The sequence below is a fragment of the Eutrigla gurnardus genome, assembly GCF_963514095.1.
Source record: "Eutrigla gurnardus genome assembly, chromosome: 22".
In the NCBI taxonomy this organism is placed as follows: domain Eukaryota; kingdom Metazoa; phylum Chordata; class Actinopteri; order Perciformes; family Triglidae; genus Eutrigla; species Eutrigla gurnardus.
The window spans coordinates 8,979,150-8,994,200 of record NC_139933.1 but is presented as its reverse complement, the minus strand read 5'-3'; the positions used below and the strand labels follow the sequence as shown (position 1 = coordinate 8,994,200).

Below are 15,051 nucleotides of genomic sequence, written 5' to 3'. Positions count from 1 at the left end.
CTCCAGCCAGCACTTGAGCTGTCCTAGAAAGTCTGAATTTTAATTTGACACTCGAAGACACACTGAGTTGAAGAGGAATTTAAAAAAAAAATATTAAAAAATGCATCTTTTCCCCTCTAGCTACACAGCAAAATACATGCAGAAGTAAAAAAAAAAATAAGATTCAGGCCACCAGCTGGACTATGAGAGTCACTACCGCAGGCGTTTCAGACATACCAGCCTGACACAAACCTAATGAAAATACGAGTCTGTTCCTAACTCCGGCACATGTGGATGCTTGTCCTTCTGGCAAATATGAAAAATTCAACTCGCCATAAATTCACAAGGTGATGATATTACTTTCCTTCCCATTCCTTGACTCTCCCTTTCTCTGTAGGCGATAGACGCTGACCTCGGCTCCAACCTCACATATCATATCAGAACTGAAGGCTCAGACCAGGGGATCGCTCGGCTCTTCCACATTGACCCGGTGACAGGAGAGCTGTCGGTTCTTAAAGTGCTGGACTACGAGGCTCTGAGTGAGTCCGGGCCCACGTACACATTCACAGTCGAGGCCACGGACACAGAGGGAACCATGCCTCCTGGACTCGCCTCCGTTACTGTCACAATCATGGTGAGTGTGTGGGTGTGTGTTTATACTGATAGTCACAGGCCCCACCAGTGTTAGCACAACATTAGCACATTTACAACATTTGCACACAAAGAAAGCTACAGTACATAAATCACTTGTTGGGATATGGAAAACCTGAGAGTTATAGTATTTAAAATAAACTGATATAGATTTTTTTAGGTGGACATTTTTATAGGTGACTAAAAAACCTTTTTGTGCTGCGCCTGTCCACAGCCTCTTTACGGTGCCGTCAGACAGCCCTTTCCAAAGGGGAACTGGAGCTGTTATATCACACTCCCTTTAAAGCCACCAGACCAGACCATTGACAAAAATCAATCATTTTACCCAACAGAACGAGGGAGTATCAGTGCGACCCCAAAGCCCAAACCCTTTCAGCTCTTTCCATAGTTTGCTGGTGCGATCGTTCACATTGTTCATGAAAACCCCAGAGAAGAAAGCAGGGGACCCACCCAGTTTCTGTCCTTTATCTCTGGGTCTCAACTTGACAACTGTGGAATAAGCTCTAATATCCATCATACCATAGGTATAGCCTGTGGGGGAAATCAAAAACACCTTTCCTCTGTGTTGTCCTCACTTTCAAACTTGCTCCCAGTCTCTCGTACAGAAGACCCACAGGTTTTCTGTCCAATTTATTCTACAATCAGATACATAGATATTTGTCTAAATCCTAAAACATATCTTTAAAGAATCCATATGCCATCTTTAGCTGTAGGTTGTGGGCTCAAGGGTTATGTCACCTGGATTAGGTTACCATAAACACCCTTTGCTTTCTTTCCCTTGTTGAGGCAAGATGTTCCCGAACCTATAGAACCCTAGAAAAAGTGAAATAATTAATATTAGTAAGTTAAAATTAAGAATCAGAATTAAAGCAAACTAATGCACATCATTAGTATTAAAGGTTTGGACACTTGCTAGAAAACAGCTCAGTGAACTATGTGTTTACAACCCTTCTGCCTTTCTGTGTGTGTTTATCCCTCTCCAGGACATGAATGACTTTTCTCCGGTATTCATCCAGTCAGTGTACCGGGGCCTGGTTGCCCCCAATGCTGTCAAGGGAACCATCGTAACCACAGTGATGGCCAATGACTCTGATCCTGCGGTGAGCATTTCCAGCTGCTGCTATTCAATCAGACTGTTTTCCCTTGCCTGTTCCTCAAACTGTGTATGGGAATGAGGCTCCTCTCCAGTGTGCGTTTTGAATGGGTTGTGCACTTCTTTCTCCGGTGAAGCAGTTTTTTTTTTTAACCCCAGCATAGCACTTAGGAATACCTCAATTGGGCTTTTAACTCTAAACGTCTTGTAATATAGGCTGCTGTAATCTTCTTGCTGTAAAATGAAGGTTAGCACACTTTAGAGTACCATTGTGAGCCATTAGATAGTCTGATGCAGTTAACGCCAGGTTTAAAAGATTGTAAAATGCTCATTGCGGGGTCTAAGTGCAGTGTGGATATAACTTATGTGGACTTGCTGAACCACACAGCGTTTTGTTTGGATGCAGAAAAAGTTCTCATCTTTAATTGAAAACAGAAAACACCCAATGGTAATTTGAAGTTTTAAAGTATAGTAAATCACAGAATAAATACTTTTATTTATTTCAAAAGCCCAGAAACTCCAAACGTATCTTTCCTTTGTACTGCTCAAGAAGCCAAGATCTTATTTCTCACTTCCCCAGCTCCGTGTGGGATTTTAAGCACTGGCGTTGTTACCCCCATATCCTCTTTAAAAGCCCCATGTCCCTTTGAGTAATGTGCTTGCTGTCTTCAGCTGAATTGATTCAGACTTGAGGTCTAAGCATAAAGCGAGACTCTCTTGGGTCAAAAAGTAACATTATTCTGTCAAGGCTGCGTGCTATAAAGGCTCACACTGCTCAAACAAGATACTAAATAGCACCTTAACAGCCTTGGATATATATATATTCTGTATTTGGATGTCAATGTCACGGATGCCCTTCAGACCTACAATTTTCCTCTAAAATACAAAATAAGAAGTTTTGCTGACTTACTATGAGCCATTATTTAACGGACACTGACATTAGAACAGACGTCTAGTGCTCACAACTACAGGTTTACCTTATCAATGATAATACAACGATTTATATTGCGTTTGAGCTCTCAAGGAGGGATACACTGATATCGAAATTAGACATCAGGCCAATACTGACTCCAACAGCTGGATCGGCTATTGGTGACAATGAAACCAATCTATTCAGTTATTTATGTATATATACATATATTATATACAGGATTTTAATTCCTGTAAAATTAAGTTATAGCCATTTGGTTTCTGCTTTAAAACATACTTGAATGGTAATTCTTGTTCATTTTAAAGATTTGTTTTTACCAAGTTGCTGGACTATGATTTATCATTTGAATAAAAACTAACTAGTAGTTATATCCAGTTTATTAATATTAATGTGATTATTTGTTACATCTTGTTTTACAAAGCAATGTTTAAGTTAAACCTGATGTTGTCTTACACATCAAGATCCCAGTCACTTCCACACAGTAAGGCATACGGCTTATTTCTGTAATTAAACACTGGTATCGGATCAGGGTTTGGTCACAGCTACACTATAAGCTTAGTCTTTGTTTATCAAGATAAAGCGATCATAGTCATCATAAGCCATGTAGATAAAAAGGGGAGAACAAAAATATGTTTTAATGGAGCAAGTGACACTCAGGTTGTCCCTCAGACAATCAGATACACTGTTAAAATGTTAGATGATATATCTCAGGATATCGTGAGCTGTTCTGTAATACTGTATTGGGCTGAATAATGTAATTTCACGGATTCCCTGACATTTCAACTCAAATACGCCGATGGTCACTCATTATCAACAGGACTTTGGAGGTTAATTCGTGATCATTAGAGTGGCTGAACTTGGACCTCATATCTCACAAGTGGCGATGTGCGACTTAACTGCTTCACATGTACTTGGACAGATACACACTGTTCGACATTCAGGCCCAAACTAATTGCTCTGGATATTAAATACTGCAACAGTCATTACCACACTTGTGATTTTAATTTGATGCATTGTAAAAAAGTCTGTAAGAGTGTCATGCGTGGAAGATATGATTCATCTTAAGGCTAAGTTCATGTAAATCCGTCATCCTAAGTGCACGTCTTCTTCTGCCCAGGGTACCCCAGCAGGTCTCGTGCGCTACAAAGTGGACCAGGAGGCTTATCCATACTCTGCCAGTATATTTGACATAGAGGAGAAGACGGGACATGTTGTAACGAGAGTAAACCTCAACGAGGAGCCCAGCCTCAAGTTCAGGGTAAGTAGGAACACATACAGTTTGACTTCAGTTCAACACTAAAGCAGTTTCGTAAACCGAAATGTTTTTTGAGTCATAGGCGTTATAAAACACATCTGCGACGGAGTGAAACAGCAGCAAAACATTCTCCAACCAGAAAGATATTAACTCCAATCACACAGTAATGTATTCAGTATGTTAAATTTTGCCATCCTGCGGGGAGCCTACTGTATATCACGATGTAAATACAGCATGCAGCATCACTTAATGGAATTCACAATCAATCACATTGATCTATTCCCCCTGTAAACACCAGCCTCTGGTCTGCACTGTAGTCCAATAGAGACGCCATTACTGGAGGAGATTTATCTGAAGCATCCCTGTTTCACTTTAGTTTACAGATTTCCGTGGGTGGACAATTTGTATGGCATCACACGAATTGAGTCTTTAAAAATTGATTTGATCATCATCTCGTATTGTACCTGTTTACTTGTGTAAATTGTAGAGCATACAGGTGTCTTTGTACCGAGCACTCCTATAATTCCCCATCCACCAGATAAAGTATACTGCGGTAGCTTCCTCTTTTCAAAATTGCCTTTTCCCAGCTGCACTCCTCAATGGGGCTTTGGGCCATTCTAATTTCATCTGTTCATTGGGCTTTAATTAACACAACAAGGATTCAGCGTCCTCTGAAGATGCCACTCATGGGACTAATTCTACCTCGTTTGCTCCCGATAACTCAAACAAAATGAATCAGCCCAACACTATGTACAATTTTGGGATTATGACTGAGATAAACACTGTCTGAGGTATCACTTTTACAAGGACAGATAAAACAGATAAGACAATCTCATTTATATGTAGCAAATGTCTACCTAATTTCCTTGCATCGCATTATAATGGCACTGCGGTGTGTTTTCATAAAACACTTTTGGAGCAGCTTTGCATGCATAATCAAGTGTGCAAGTCTTCAAACAGGATTGTAACTAAAAAGCAAACCCATTCAAATATTCAGTGCAGTTGGGGGAAAAGAGTCATTGTGCTTTTGAACAAGGCCCCTAACCAGGGCTGGATCCAGATCAATTTCGGATTAAACCGAAAAAAGTTATACGAAAACTGAAAGCTGCTACTGACCTCTGCAACTGTAAAGAATTACTTTTACAGTGCATTTACATGTTTCTGTTGGCTCTTTAAGCCAATAGGAAAGGTGTATATTACCTTTAACATTAAAATGAAGATTGACAAGTTCCCTTCTTTATATGAATTACAACATCTGCCTGTTATGTAAAATTGGTAAGATCAACAAAAGGCAATTAAGTGAGAAAATGTTATTGTGCAAGAACAGCACTACTTACAACCCTGTCAATTTCCACTTGTTGGAATGTTTGCTGAAAATGATTACATGTAAAATTAGAAATAATATTCTGTACTTTTAGCAACCAGTGCTCAGCTGTATACCAAAAACATCATAGTGTTCTGTATTCCAATCAGTCTTTAGCAAAATAAGCATCAGTACATTTTACCAGTGTAATTTCAAAGTTTTCTTTATTTACAGGCACAGCACCGGCACCGCGCTGGGCGCCGCCGGTCGGTCCTAATTTGTTTCTCTTGATTCCAACACAAACATTTTCCATGCAAACGAACCAAGTTAATTCTTAAAGTAGTTTGCAAACTACTAGCCATAGCCTACCTCATGCAATTCAAAACGAATAAAGTCTTCTTACCTCGAAGGTGCACACTGCTCGTCTTCTCCGATACAAGCTTTAACCTTCCCAACCCAAACCAAATGCACAATGACCAATCAAATCAGAAAATCAAAATGACGTAAATTTCCAACAAACAATACAAAGAACCAATGAAAATGGGGAGGGGCAGATTGGAAGATCCGCCCTGCCCCTAACTACCATAAGTTCCCACAAAGCTCGTAAGTTTCCAGCAGTTAAAGAGTTAGCCATGTATTTAGACGAGTGTGAGTTAGAGTTTGAATATAATGATGTGGCAATGTAGCAGCAACAATTTTCTGGCTAAATAAGAAGAGACAATATTTCTCTGTCTTGATATTTAAGTTTGGATCTCATTAGGAATCCTTTGGGCCCAGTTAACAGTGGTTAGCCCCCCAATTAAATGAGGAAGAAAGGCTAAGCGGGAAAACTAAGCACACCAGTCAGAAACACACAATCTTGTTATCCAATTCCCATGCAAATGATGTGCTTTTAGAAAGCGGGAAACAAAAAAATTGTAAGCATTTATTTTTGTTGTATTATCAGCCTGTCAGGCATTAGCAGCATCAATTTATGTGGCTGTCTCCGCTGTCAGCAGACTGTAAAATGGTGTGAACTGCTATATTTTCAATGTCACTGAGCACAAACCAAAAGCAGCGAGAGACTGCCGTAGTGCAAGCGTGCATTGGATGCCTACTGAATGTTGTGACTCTGTCCCTACGTATGTGTGTTTGATTGACAGCTGGTGGTGGTGGCCTACGATGATGGTGAGCCAGTAAAGGAGAACAGGAGTCTGGTAGAGATCACAGTCATTCAGCCCTCTGTCATTCCTGTGTTCACTCAGGAGGAATACAGGTATGCAACACACACACACAAAACCTCTCTGTGCCAGCAACAGTCGTGACATTACGTTTCCAGGTTGTTCCCTTTCACACGATATCTCAGGAATGCCTGGTTGATTCAAATTTGAAACTGGAAAAGGATGAACTGATGAGATTTTGGTGGTCAAAAGTCAAGGCCACTGTGACCACACAAAACAGTTTGTTTTTAATCATAATTTCACACGAAAAATGTCTAAAAAATGATGAAGTGACATGCATTGTAAAGTGCAACTAAACTGGTTGGCAGAGGCATGCAACCGCAAGGTGGCAATTCATAGTTTGACAGTCTGCTTGATGTGGCAAGACCTGCTGTTACTGGTGATAACATTAAGAGCATCATAGTGATACAAACAGCAGAGGCCTGTACGAAATGACACATTAATGGTTCCCTGGTGGCAGAAAATGCAGTTTGTGCAGCTACACAGAAAAAAAAAGAGCATATTGTGTACCGACAAACGTCTTCTTTATTTATGCATCGCTAAAGCTATCCTTGAACTGCAACAAATGTGTTTCCTCTTCAAAACGAGTGGCCATTTGGTAAAAGTGGTTTATAACTGGATTTATATGATGAAAATCTCAATAATTCTGACTTAATTCAAGGCTTTTTGCCCATTCTTCTGAGAGATGCTGAATAATAGAATACGATTGATCCCATTTAGATATACGACATCGACTGGTGCATTTGCCATTCATGCATCTGTGTAAGCAGTTACATAGAAGAGACCTTGCCATGAAGCTTCATTACAGCTGTATTTCATTGAATTTGGTGCATTATGGAGACACAAAGGCTGTTTAAGCTTCCGTACAGTGATTTCTCTGTGGATATAAATTGTAACTTGTGTTGTTGGTCTTGTTGTTGATACTAAATAAAAGATTTGAAGGTTCTGACATAAACTAGATAGAGAAAGAAGTATCTGTGTACCTGATGACTGTAGATGCTGCTAATTACCAATAAAACTTGGGCTGATGTCACATGCTCCATCAGAGTGTATACTCACTATCTAGATAAATACATCCTTTGGAGAAAAAGACATTCATCTCAATTTAACACAACCGAAATAATGATAAACAATGCATCTGAAATTTTGGATGATACCCAGTTGCTCCTCTGACTAAGACCCAGGATTTGTTTGTGTCTGGCGAAGTAATGAATAGCTTTAATGGAGCTGTAATTCAAATACGGAGAGAGGGAGGTTTAACTTGCAAAGAACAGAACGTATTATTATTAACTTTTCTCTAATGGATGAAAGCAAAATAGCACTTAATATTGTTCGACCACATTTGAAAGGACACAGCCAATCACAACCAGACATCCGTCTCCCTGCCACTTTCTTTTGGACTAGTGATCACGGGAATGGTTCAGTTTCTGTTCTGATAATATTGTATTTTTATGGTTTTAATAATAGAAATCCCAGATTCGGTCAAAACAAATACAAACAGGAGCATGATTATCACCGTCTGCTTGGAAGTCATTGAAAGCAGCAGACACTCAATATATCCCACCTGGAAGGGCAGATTGGGGCGGCTCCTTCCTGCGACCCCACAATCAGTGGGTGGCTGACTGGCCGATGTGAGATTTCCATTCAGTTCCTTCGCATACTTTATTATGTTTGACTTTCACAAAAATGGCCAACCGTGCCCCCGGCAGTGGCAAAGCAAACAGAGAGCTAGTTATGAAACAAGAATACATTATATGCCTGGTGCAAAAAAAAAAAAGGTTTCTCATATTGCTTGTTTTCCTAAATCCAAGACAAAGCAAAGAAAAGTGTTTTTCTTCATTCTCTAGCTGCGTAAATGTCTATCCTCAGAGGCTGTAAAACAACAATAAACGTGAAGGATTGACATCATATTTTTGCACACACACACACACACACACACACACACACACACACACACACACACACACACACACACACACACACACACACACACACACACAACACGCTTTCATTCAGCCTGTTTTTTTTTTTTAAATGCCAATAACCCCAGTGGTCACAGGATATAAACCCAACCAACATTAATAAATGATAGTCTTACCTCATGCGCAGACACATGCACACTCTCAAGTCATCAGTATAACTCTCCCAGCTGCTGCTGCTTTTATGAGGTCACTGGGTCACCTCAGGTTTTCTCCTCTGTGATTGGCCGGGCAGGCGGGTGTGCATGAGGTCGGATGTGAAATTGGCCTACAACCTACAGCTGTTAGTTCTCTTACTCTGTTTTGATCTGTCACTCGTTCTGTTATCTCAAAACATTTTCCTTATTTACTCTTCTCATTCTCTATCTTTATATGTTTCCCCACAGTCCGGTAGCTTCTAATTTCCTGTCTCGATACGTTCTCTTCCTGCCATCCTGGTTTTTATCAGCCTCTCAATACGTCTTATTTGTCCCCAGCAATGACGGAGGGAATGAATTGGTCTCCTTCCATTCGCTTGCTTATTATGTCGTCTGTCGGGCACAATATTCAAGACATCGGGCCGAGATTTATGTTGCAGATAAATATGAAACATCATAATTTTCCATATATTTATAAATTGACTCACTGTTTGAATCCTGTCTCCGCTCAAAATTAAGTGATTTTTTTGTGACTGTCACGGCATCCGATCCAGCTATTTGAATTAGTATCGGACTGATATTGAATCAGTGCATCTCTATTGTAGAGTAAGTGGCCTATACTGTGATGATAACTTTCATCTGTAGTTGACATGTCATGTAATGTCTGAGCACTAGATACGTCAGCCAGCCAAATAAAGTTGCATTTATGAATATGTAACAGAGCTTCAAGGTAAACGAGTGCGTGTGTCCGTCGTCTATAAGAGTGTGCAAGTTTTGGATCTTGAGTGTTAAACCTTGTGTCATTGCAATGTGGGGGGTATGTGCAAATGAAGAATGTGCGGTTCCCTCCGTGCTGCCGGTGCCCTGAGCTCCCCACTCGTTTGTCGAGGAGGAAAAATGAGGCATTGCCCGTCATCCGACAAACTTTTGCCAGCGGGTGAGCGGTGGGCTCTGGGTGCTGGCAGCTTGGAGGGAGCTTGAACGTTGTTCATTTGCATATACTAACCGTATTATAGTGATACAAAGCTGGTGGAGAATTGGCAACGTTTCCCTTTAAACAGAACATATTTATGTGTGTGCACTGTGGATATCCCTGTCTGTGGGAATATGTCTTTTGTATGTGTGTTTTGTCTCTCAGGCTGCATATGTGCCTTATATTTTGTATTTTTGTGCCTGTATTTAGTGTGTGTGAGAGAGTGAGTAATTCCATGATGGATTCAATACAGTGTATTTACCAGCTTTGAATTAATTATCTCTGCTTCATTGAGTAAGAGCTAACTGTACCAGTGTGATTAAGGCGCTTACTAATGATGCTTAATGATTTTGTATGGTTTCAACAAACAGGCCTCTACCCATGGGCAAGGCTGAATTATTAACATTAATTAATTTATTTATTTATTTTGTAAGCATTTTTTTCTGGCCATTTGCCTCCATTTACAGAGCAGACAGTGACAGAGTTGACAGGGGAGGGAGACGGGGGGGGGGGGGGGGGGGGGGGGATGACGTGCAGCAAAGGGCCACAGGTCGGACCCGAACCCCCGGCTGCTGCAGCAAGGACTGCAGCTGACATTGTCGCAGTGAAAAACACGGACCCAAGAGTTGTGCACTTATACATACAAGTCATGCCTCGATAGAGGAGGGGGACCAGTCAACCGCAAAACGCCATAACAACTTGTACTTTCAACAACATAGAGTGGAATGGTTGATGCGAGCCCCAGCGAAGCAGCCGTCCCCAGAGTGGAAAGTTTCCTCCGTCCTGATGGCCCGTCCGACCAAATAATCCCGTGAGAGGCTGTCAAATCAAACGCATGGCATTTTCAAACACACTAACAGCAGACAGGGAGTGCAGTTTGGGGTTCGCCAAGTTTGCCCTAATCCACTCTTACTGAACGTTGTATTAAACCGTGCATTTGTATATTTAACTGTATTATAGGACTGTGTTTCCTTCGTTGGACACTGCATTTCAGATGAAACAGAGGACTTTAAAGAGCTGGCTTCAAGTGAGTTTTGGGTGTTTCATATCCATATCAAGTGAGCAGTGTAGGTTGCTCCTATTTTGTACCCTAAGGCGTACTGTATGTATTAGAGGATCGACAGTTTCCCACACTGTTCATCAAATGACAGCCGCTGAAAATCGGCACTTTAACCTTCTGTAGTCGATGTTTCATTTAAAAGCCAGGAGGCTGCGGGACAGAGCCAAACCATAACTGTCTTTTCTCACCTGTCTTACCCAGGGACTCGACACAGCGACGAGTCCACAATATTACAGACTGACGATTCATAATGCAGTTTTTCAATAGCCTTGCCATTATTGCCGAAGTCATAGTAGACAACGACTTAATGAATTATATAAGAAGCTATATTGAGTACTGAACAGAAGATGTCACTTCATTATACTTAAGGTATCCTTGCTGAACAGTTACTTCTTTAATCAGATGAGGACCGAACACTTGTTTCTATTTTTTCGCTCTTACTTTATCGGCAATTATATATCGCTTTGGACAAAAGCGTCTACTAAATGGCGTAAATGTAAATGTAAATGTCAAGATAGAGTTATGACAAATGCATTACCGTGACACACACAGATGGCCATGTGCATGCACACACACACACTCACACACAGTGGGCACTGTATCCTACTGTTTGTGCGTTTTCACGCTGTGTGTTTCTCATCCAGTGAAACCGTTAACTTGCCGAGGAGGCAGTTCGTTAAACGATTGTGTAGAGCCGGATGTCTCCCCCTCTCTCCCTCGCTGTTTCTCTCACTGTAGCTCCATCCCTTGCACCTGCAGAATTAGTATGCTGTCAGTATCACATACGCATGAATAGTTATCAGCACCCAGTGGCAATTATCAGCATGAGGTTAAGTGAACAGAAAGAAAATATTGCTTTTTCTAATATTATTGAGCGAGAAACACGTTCCTTGCTTGTGTATGCATGCAAGTATGTGTCTGCTTAGTACACACACACACACACACACACACACTCACACACACGCACACACACACACCACGTTGTCAAAATGCCTCACAGCCTGTTACTTTCTTAATTAATCTAATTAGAGAGTGGTGAGAGAGAGACTAAACATCAAAGCTTTGTCTTTAATCCAGAAATTGTGTGATCAAAAATGGCAATATGTTGCTTTGTCTTGCGTCATTACAAAGATAAAACACTTCTCGGAGGCAAGAGATTTAGATAAATCAGTTCTTACTGTATCTACCAGACTGGCTGCTGATACAGTGCACTGTTGAAGAATCACAGGCAGGAGGTCTCGGTTTTGATCACTATCAGCCAATGTCGATGTCAATTTTCCCTTCGAAAGACAGCGATCTCATTAGTAATTAAGGGAGCAAAAATAACTTTAATATTAGATATTCAGCTTTGAGATGAGACCAAATATTAAATCCTGCACTTGGAAGAGACCGAATAGTTGCATCAGTCTGTGAAACTGCAAACACGGAGCAGTGAAATATACAGACCCAGTTTTTATTTTTATTGCTTTGCTTCAAAGCCCCTAATGATTTTAATTTACAGGAAGTTTGGAATTGGACGAAGCAAATCTGGGGGAAAAAAGAGAATCAATGTAGATTTGCTTTTGTAATTTTCCCGATTGTTGGAATTCATGAGACATGAATAAGTCGATTAATCAACCAAAATGTATTGGTATAACATTGTTTATACAGGTTTGTGCAATTCAAAATTATGTATTAATCCAATCCATCTTTATTTATAAAGCACTTTAAAAACCACACAGTTGAACAAAGTGCTGTACAGAAAAGTAAAAACAGAACATAAAAATCATCAAATTATAGAGACAAGACGGATAAAAACCACTCGCTGTGTGCACTAAAAGCAATACAACAACAATAAAACTCTCATGCTGTGTCGAAAGCCAAAGAAAAGATTGGCAGCTGATAATAACACAGTACAAATGTAAAAAGTAAATTTAAGATTTGAAGGCATTTTCTTGTTAAACGGTAGTATTTTTAAAGTATTCTTTTTTGGACTTTATTTCAAATAGTTATCTTTTCACTTCTGCCCCTTTTTGTTTCTTTTTTCATGTCTCAATTTTTAGAGCAAAGTAAAAAAAACAACTCAGATTAAGTTTTTGAAATACTTTGAATTTCCCTTCAACTGGTCTTTACCGTACGGCTTTTTTGGTGACTTAAGGCTTGTTTTTGTGAGCCTGTAATGTCTATTGAGACACTGTATGTGTTAACGGGTCATACAAATGAAAACAAAAGCTAAACTGTTGCAGCTAAACAAACGTTGATCTATAATGATGCTACTCTCACATCTGCACTAAGCTGCTTAACTCACAAGTACTCCTTTGGACTTTAAAATATTTAGTCCTCTTTTCACCTCTGCCCCTTTCGGTACTTCCTCACCGTCTTGCTGTCTGTTTATGGAACGCCTGCTTCATCCACTGCTTATTTAAACTATCTTCTATCAAATTAAACGTCTTCTCTGCCAAAATGGATAAAATTCCCAGAGGCCCTTAAACACTTTAACTATGAGATAAACACGTCCTCCCCGAATGTACATCAAAACAAGCACGTCCGACGTGCGCCTCTATAAATCCAGGATACGTCTAACCGATTCACTTGAAGGTTACCTTGTTTTGTTGGTGTGCACAAACAGGCAAGTGCACATAGAGCGCTCCTGGCAATGTTACCACTGTGACAACAAATGGCAAACAACCACGGCGTTGTTATTTATAAGATTGCTTGTGGCTAGGAGGCAGAGAGAGAGAGAGAGAGATCATGGGAGACTGAAAAAACAGGGGGGAAAGAACTGATAGGGGATGATGCTTGGTTGAGGAGAGAGGGAGAAAGGAAGGAGGAGGTAGGAGACACGGGAGGATCTGAGGGGAGGAAGAAAGGAAAGAAAACAAGTGAAGTTGATAGACAGGCAGAAGGGCAGACAACACGCGCATGCAGACTGATCAACATCCAGGCAGAAAAGTCTTTAAAGTGGCAGATGAGCTGACAGGCTGACATATTGAAGTAGATTGAAACAAACAAGCAGACAAGCAGGTTAAGACTGGAATAAAGAGGCACTGAGAAGGAGATGATATTCCACACGCTTGATGCCTAGTCAGTAGTCAATCAGTAAATTTAAGCTCCTTTCAGCGAAGGATAAGAAAGTTAATGCACAACTGAGAAATACTCCTTAAGGCAGCTGCAGTTGTAACTAATTAAAATATATATATATATATACCACCTGCAGCATTGATAAACTATAGGACGTAAATAGGAACGGTATTGTGCAGGAGACAGGAGGTGGTCAGCTCTCTGTCAGATCAGTATTGTCTTTTCTTGTGAAAAATAATAAACCCCCACTATGAATGTTCCAAGCTTGAGAAATGAATGCATCTTGCGACTGTTTCTGGAGGTTTGCACACCCTTTTAACCAATGACAGCGGTGAGACGGATTCAGCCTTCATCATCTCCACAGGTTTATCCCACATGGTCCTCTTGGCTTCCACCGCCAGGTTTCCAACACAACAGATCAGAGCCAAAAGTTTACATGGACTCCACACATTCAGACTTTATAATGGTCTTCCTTCTTCTCAGCCTTAGGCATTTAGCAATTGATTACGTAACAATCAATTCAAGAGAGATTCGATGTAGATGGCTTAAAGACCAAGAGAAGGCAGCTTTTGAACAAAAAGCAGTAAGCTGATAGTTTGGCTCATAACTTTTCACTGCCATTTCAGTCATTACCTTTTTATTCTTACGTGGATCTTTATAGTTCATTAGTAGACGTGGTTGCAACCGTCAATTACCTGATAAGAAACGGTGAGGACAGATAATGAACCGAGTGAGGAAGATGGATGGGGTTGTTCCAAGAATAGACTTGGTTTTAATGACAAGAAAAAATCATGTCACTTCACTCTCTCTCCCTCACACACACACACACACACACACACACACACACACACACACATATAAGAGTAGAATTATTACGTTAAACCTACTGCAGTCTGTTTTCATGTATCACCATCATTTTATTTTCAAGAGAGAAAACATTCTTACTAGAGACAATAACAAGGCTTCCCCAAGAACACCATCGGTAGATAAGCTGGTTATCTGGACCAATCAGAAAGCTGACGGAAAGGATTCAGTTATCATCATTACATCTTAATGGTTCAAAGAGATCCAATCTAACATCCCTCTATTCAATGATTAATATTTATTTTAATGCGGCGCCTGTTTTGTTGGAAAGACCTCGTGAAACAAACATCATCAGACGACAGAGGAGCTCCATATGGGGAGGCGGAGCTTCTGAGGTGGATGGGTGTTGATGAGATGGCGAGGAGAAGCAGATAGGGACAGCTGTGATTGCTGACCCTGAGCATGTGAGCTGCTTGTTAGCTTGTCATACCCGTGGAGTAGTGTTGATAGCGTTGAAGTCAGCGCTGACGGTGCATGTGTGGACCCCAAGCTGGGATGGTTTCCGTCTCTATTAAAAAAGGACTTGCGCACCCATACCAAGATACA

The 15,051-nt window shown here is 40.6% G+C and overlaps 1 protein-coding gene across 1 annotated transcript in view; it reads left to right on the top strand.

Annotated features, from left to right (window-relative positions):
- The window catches only part of pcdh15b (protocadherin-related 15b), a 142,870-nt gene that overhangs the window by 86,285 nt on the left and 41,534 nt on the right, over window positions 1–15,051 (top strand). The window contains exons 23-26 of the mRNA XM_084039777.1: window positions 377–613; window positions 1,614–1,730; window positions 3,772–3,912; window positions 6,355–6,467. Of these exons, the coding sequence (XP_083895903.1) occupies window positions 377–613; window positions 1,614–1,730; window positions 3,772–3,912; window positions 6,355–6,467 (608 nt within the window). The remainder of the gene's footprint in view (window positions 1–376; window positions 614–1,613; window positions 1,731–3,771; window positions 3,913–6,354; window positions 6,468–15,051) is intronic.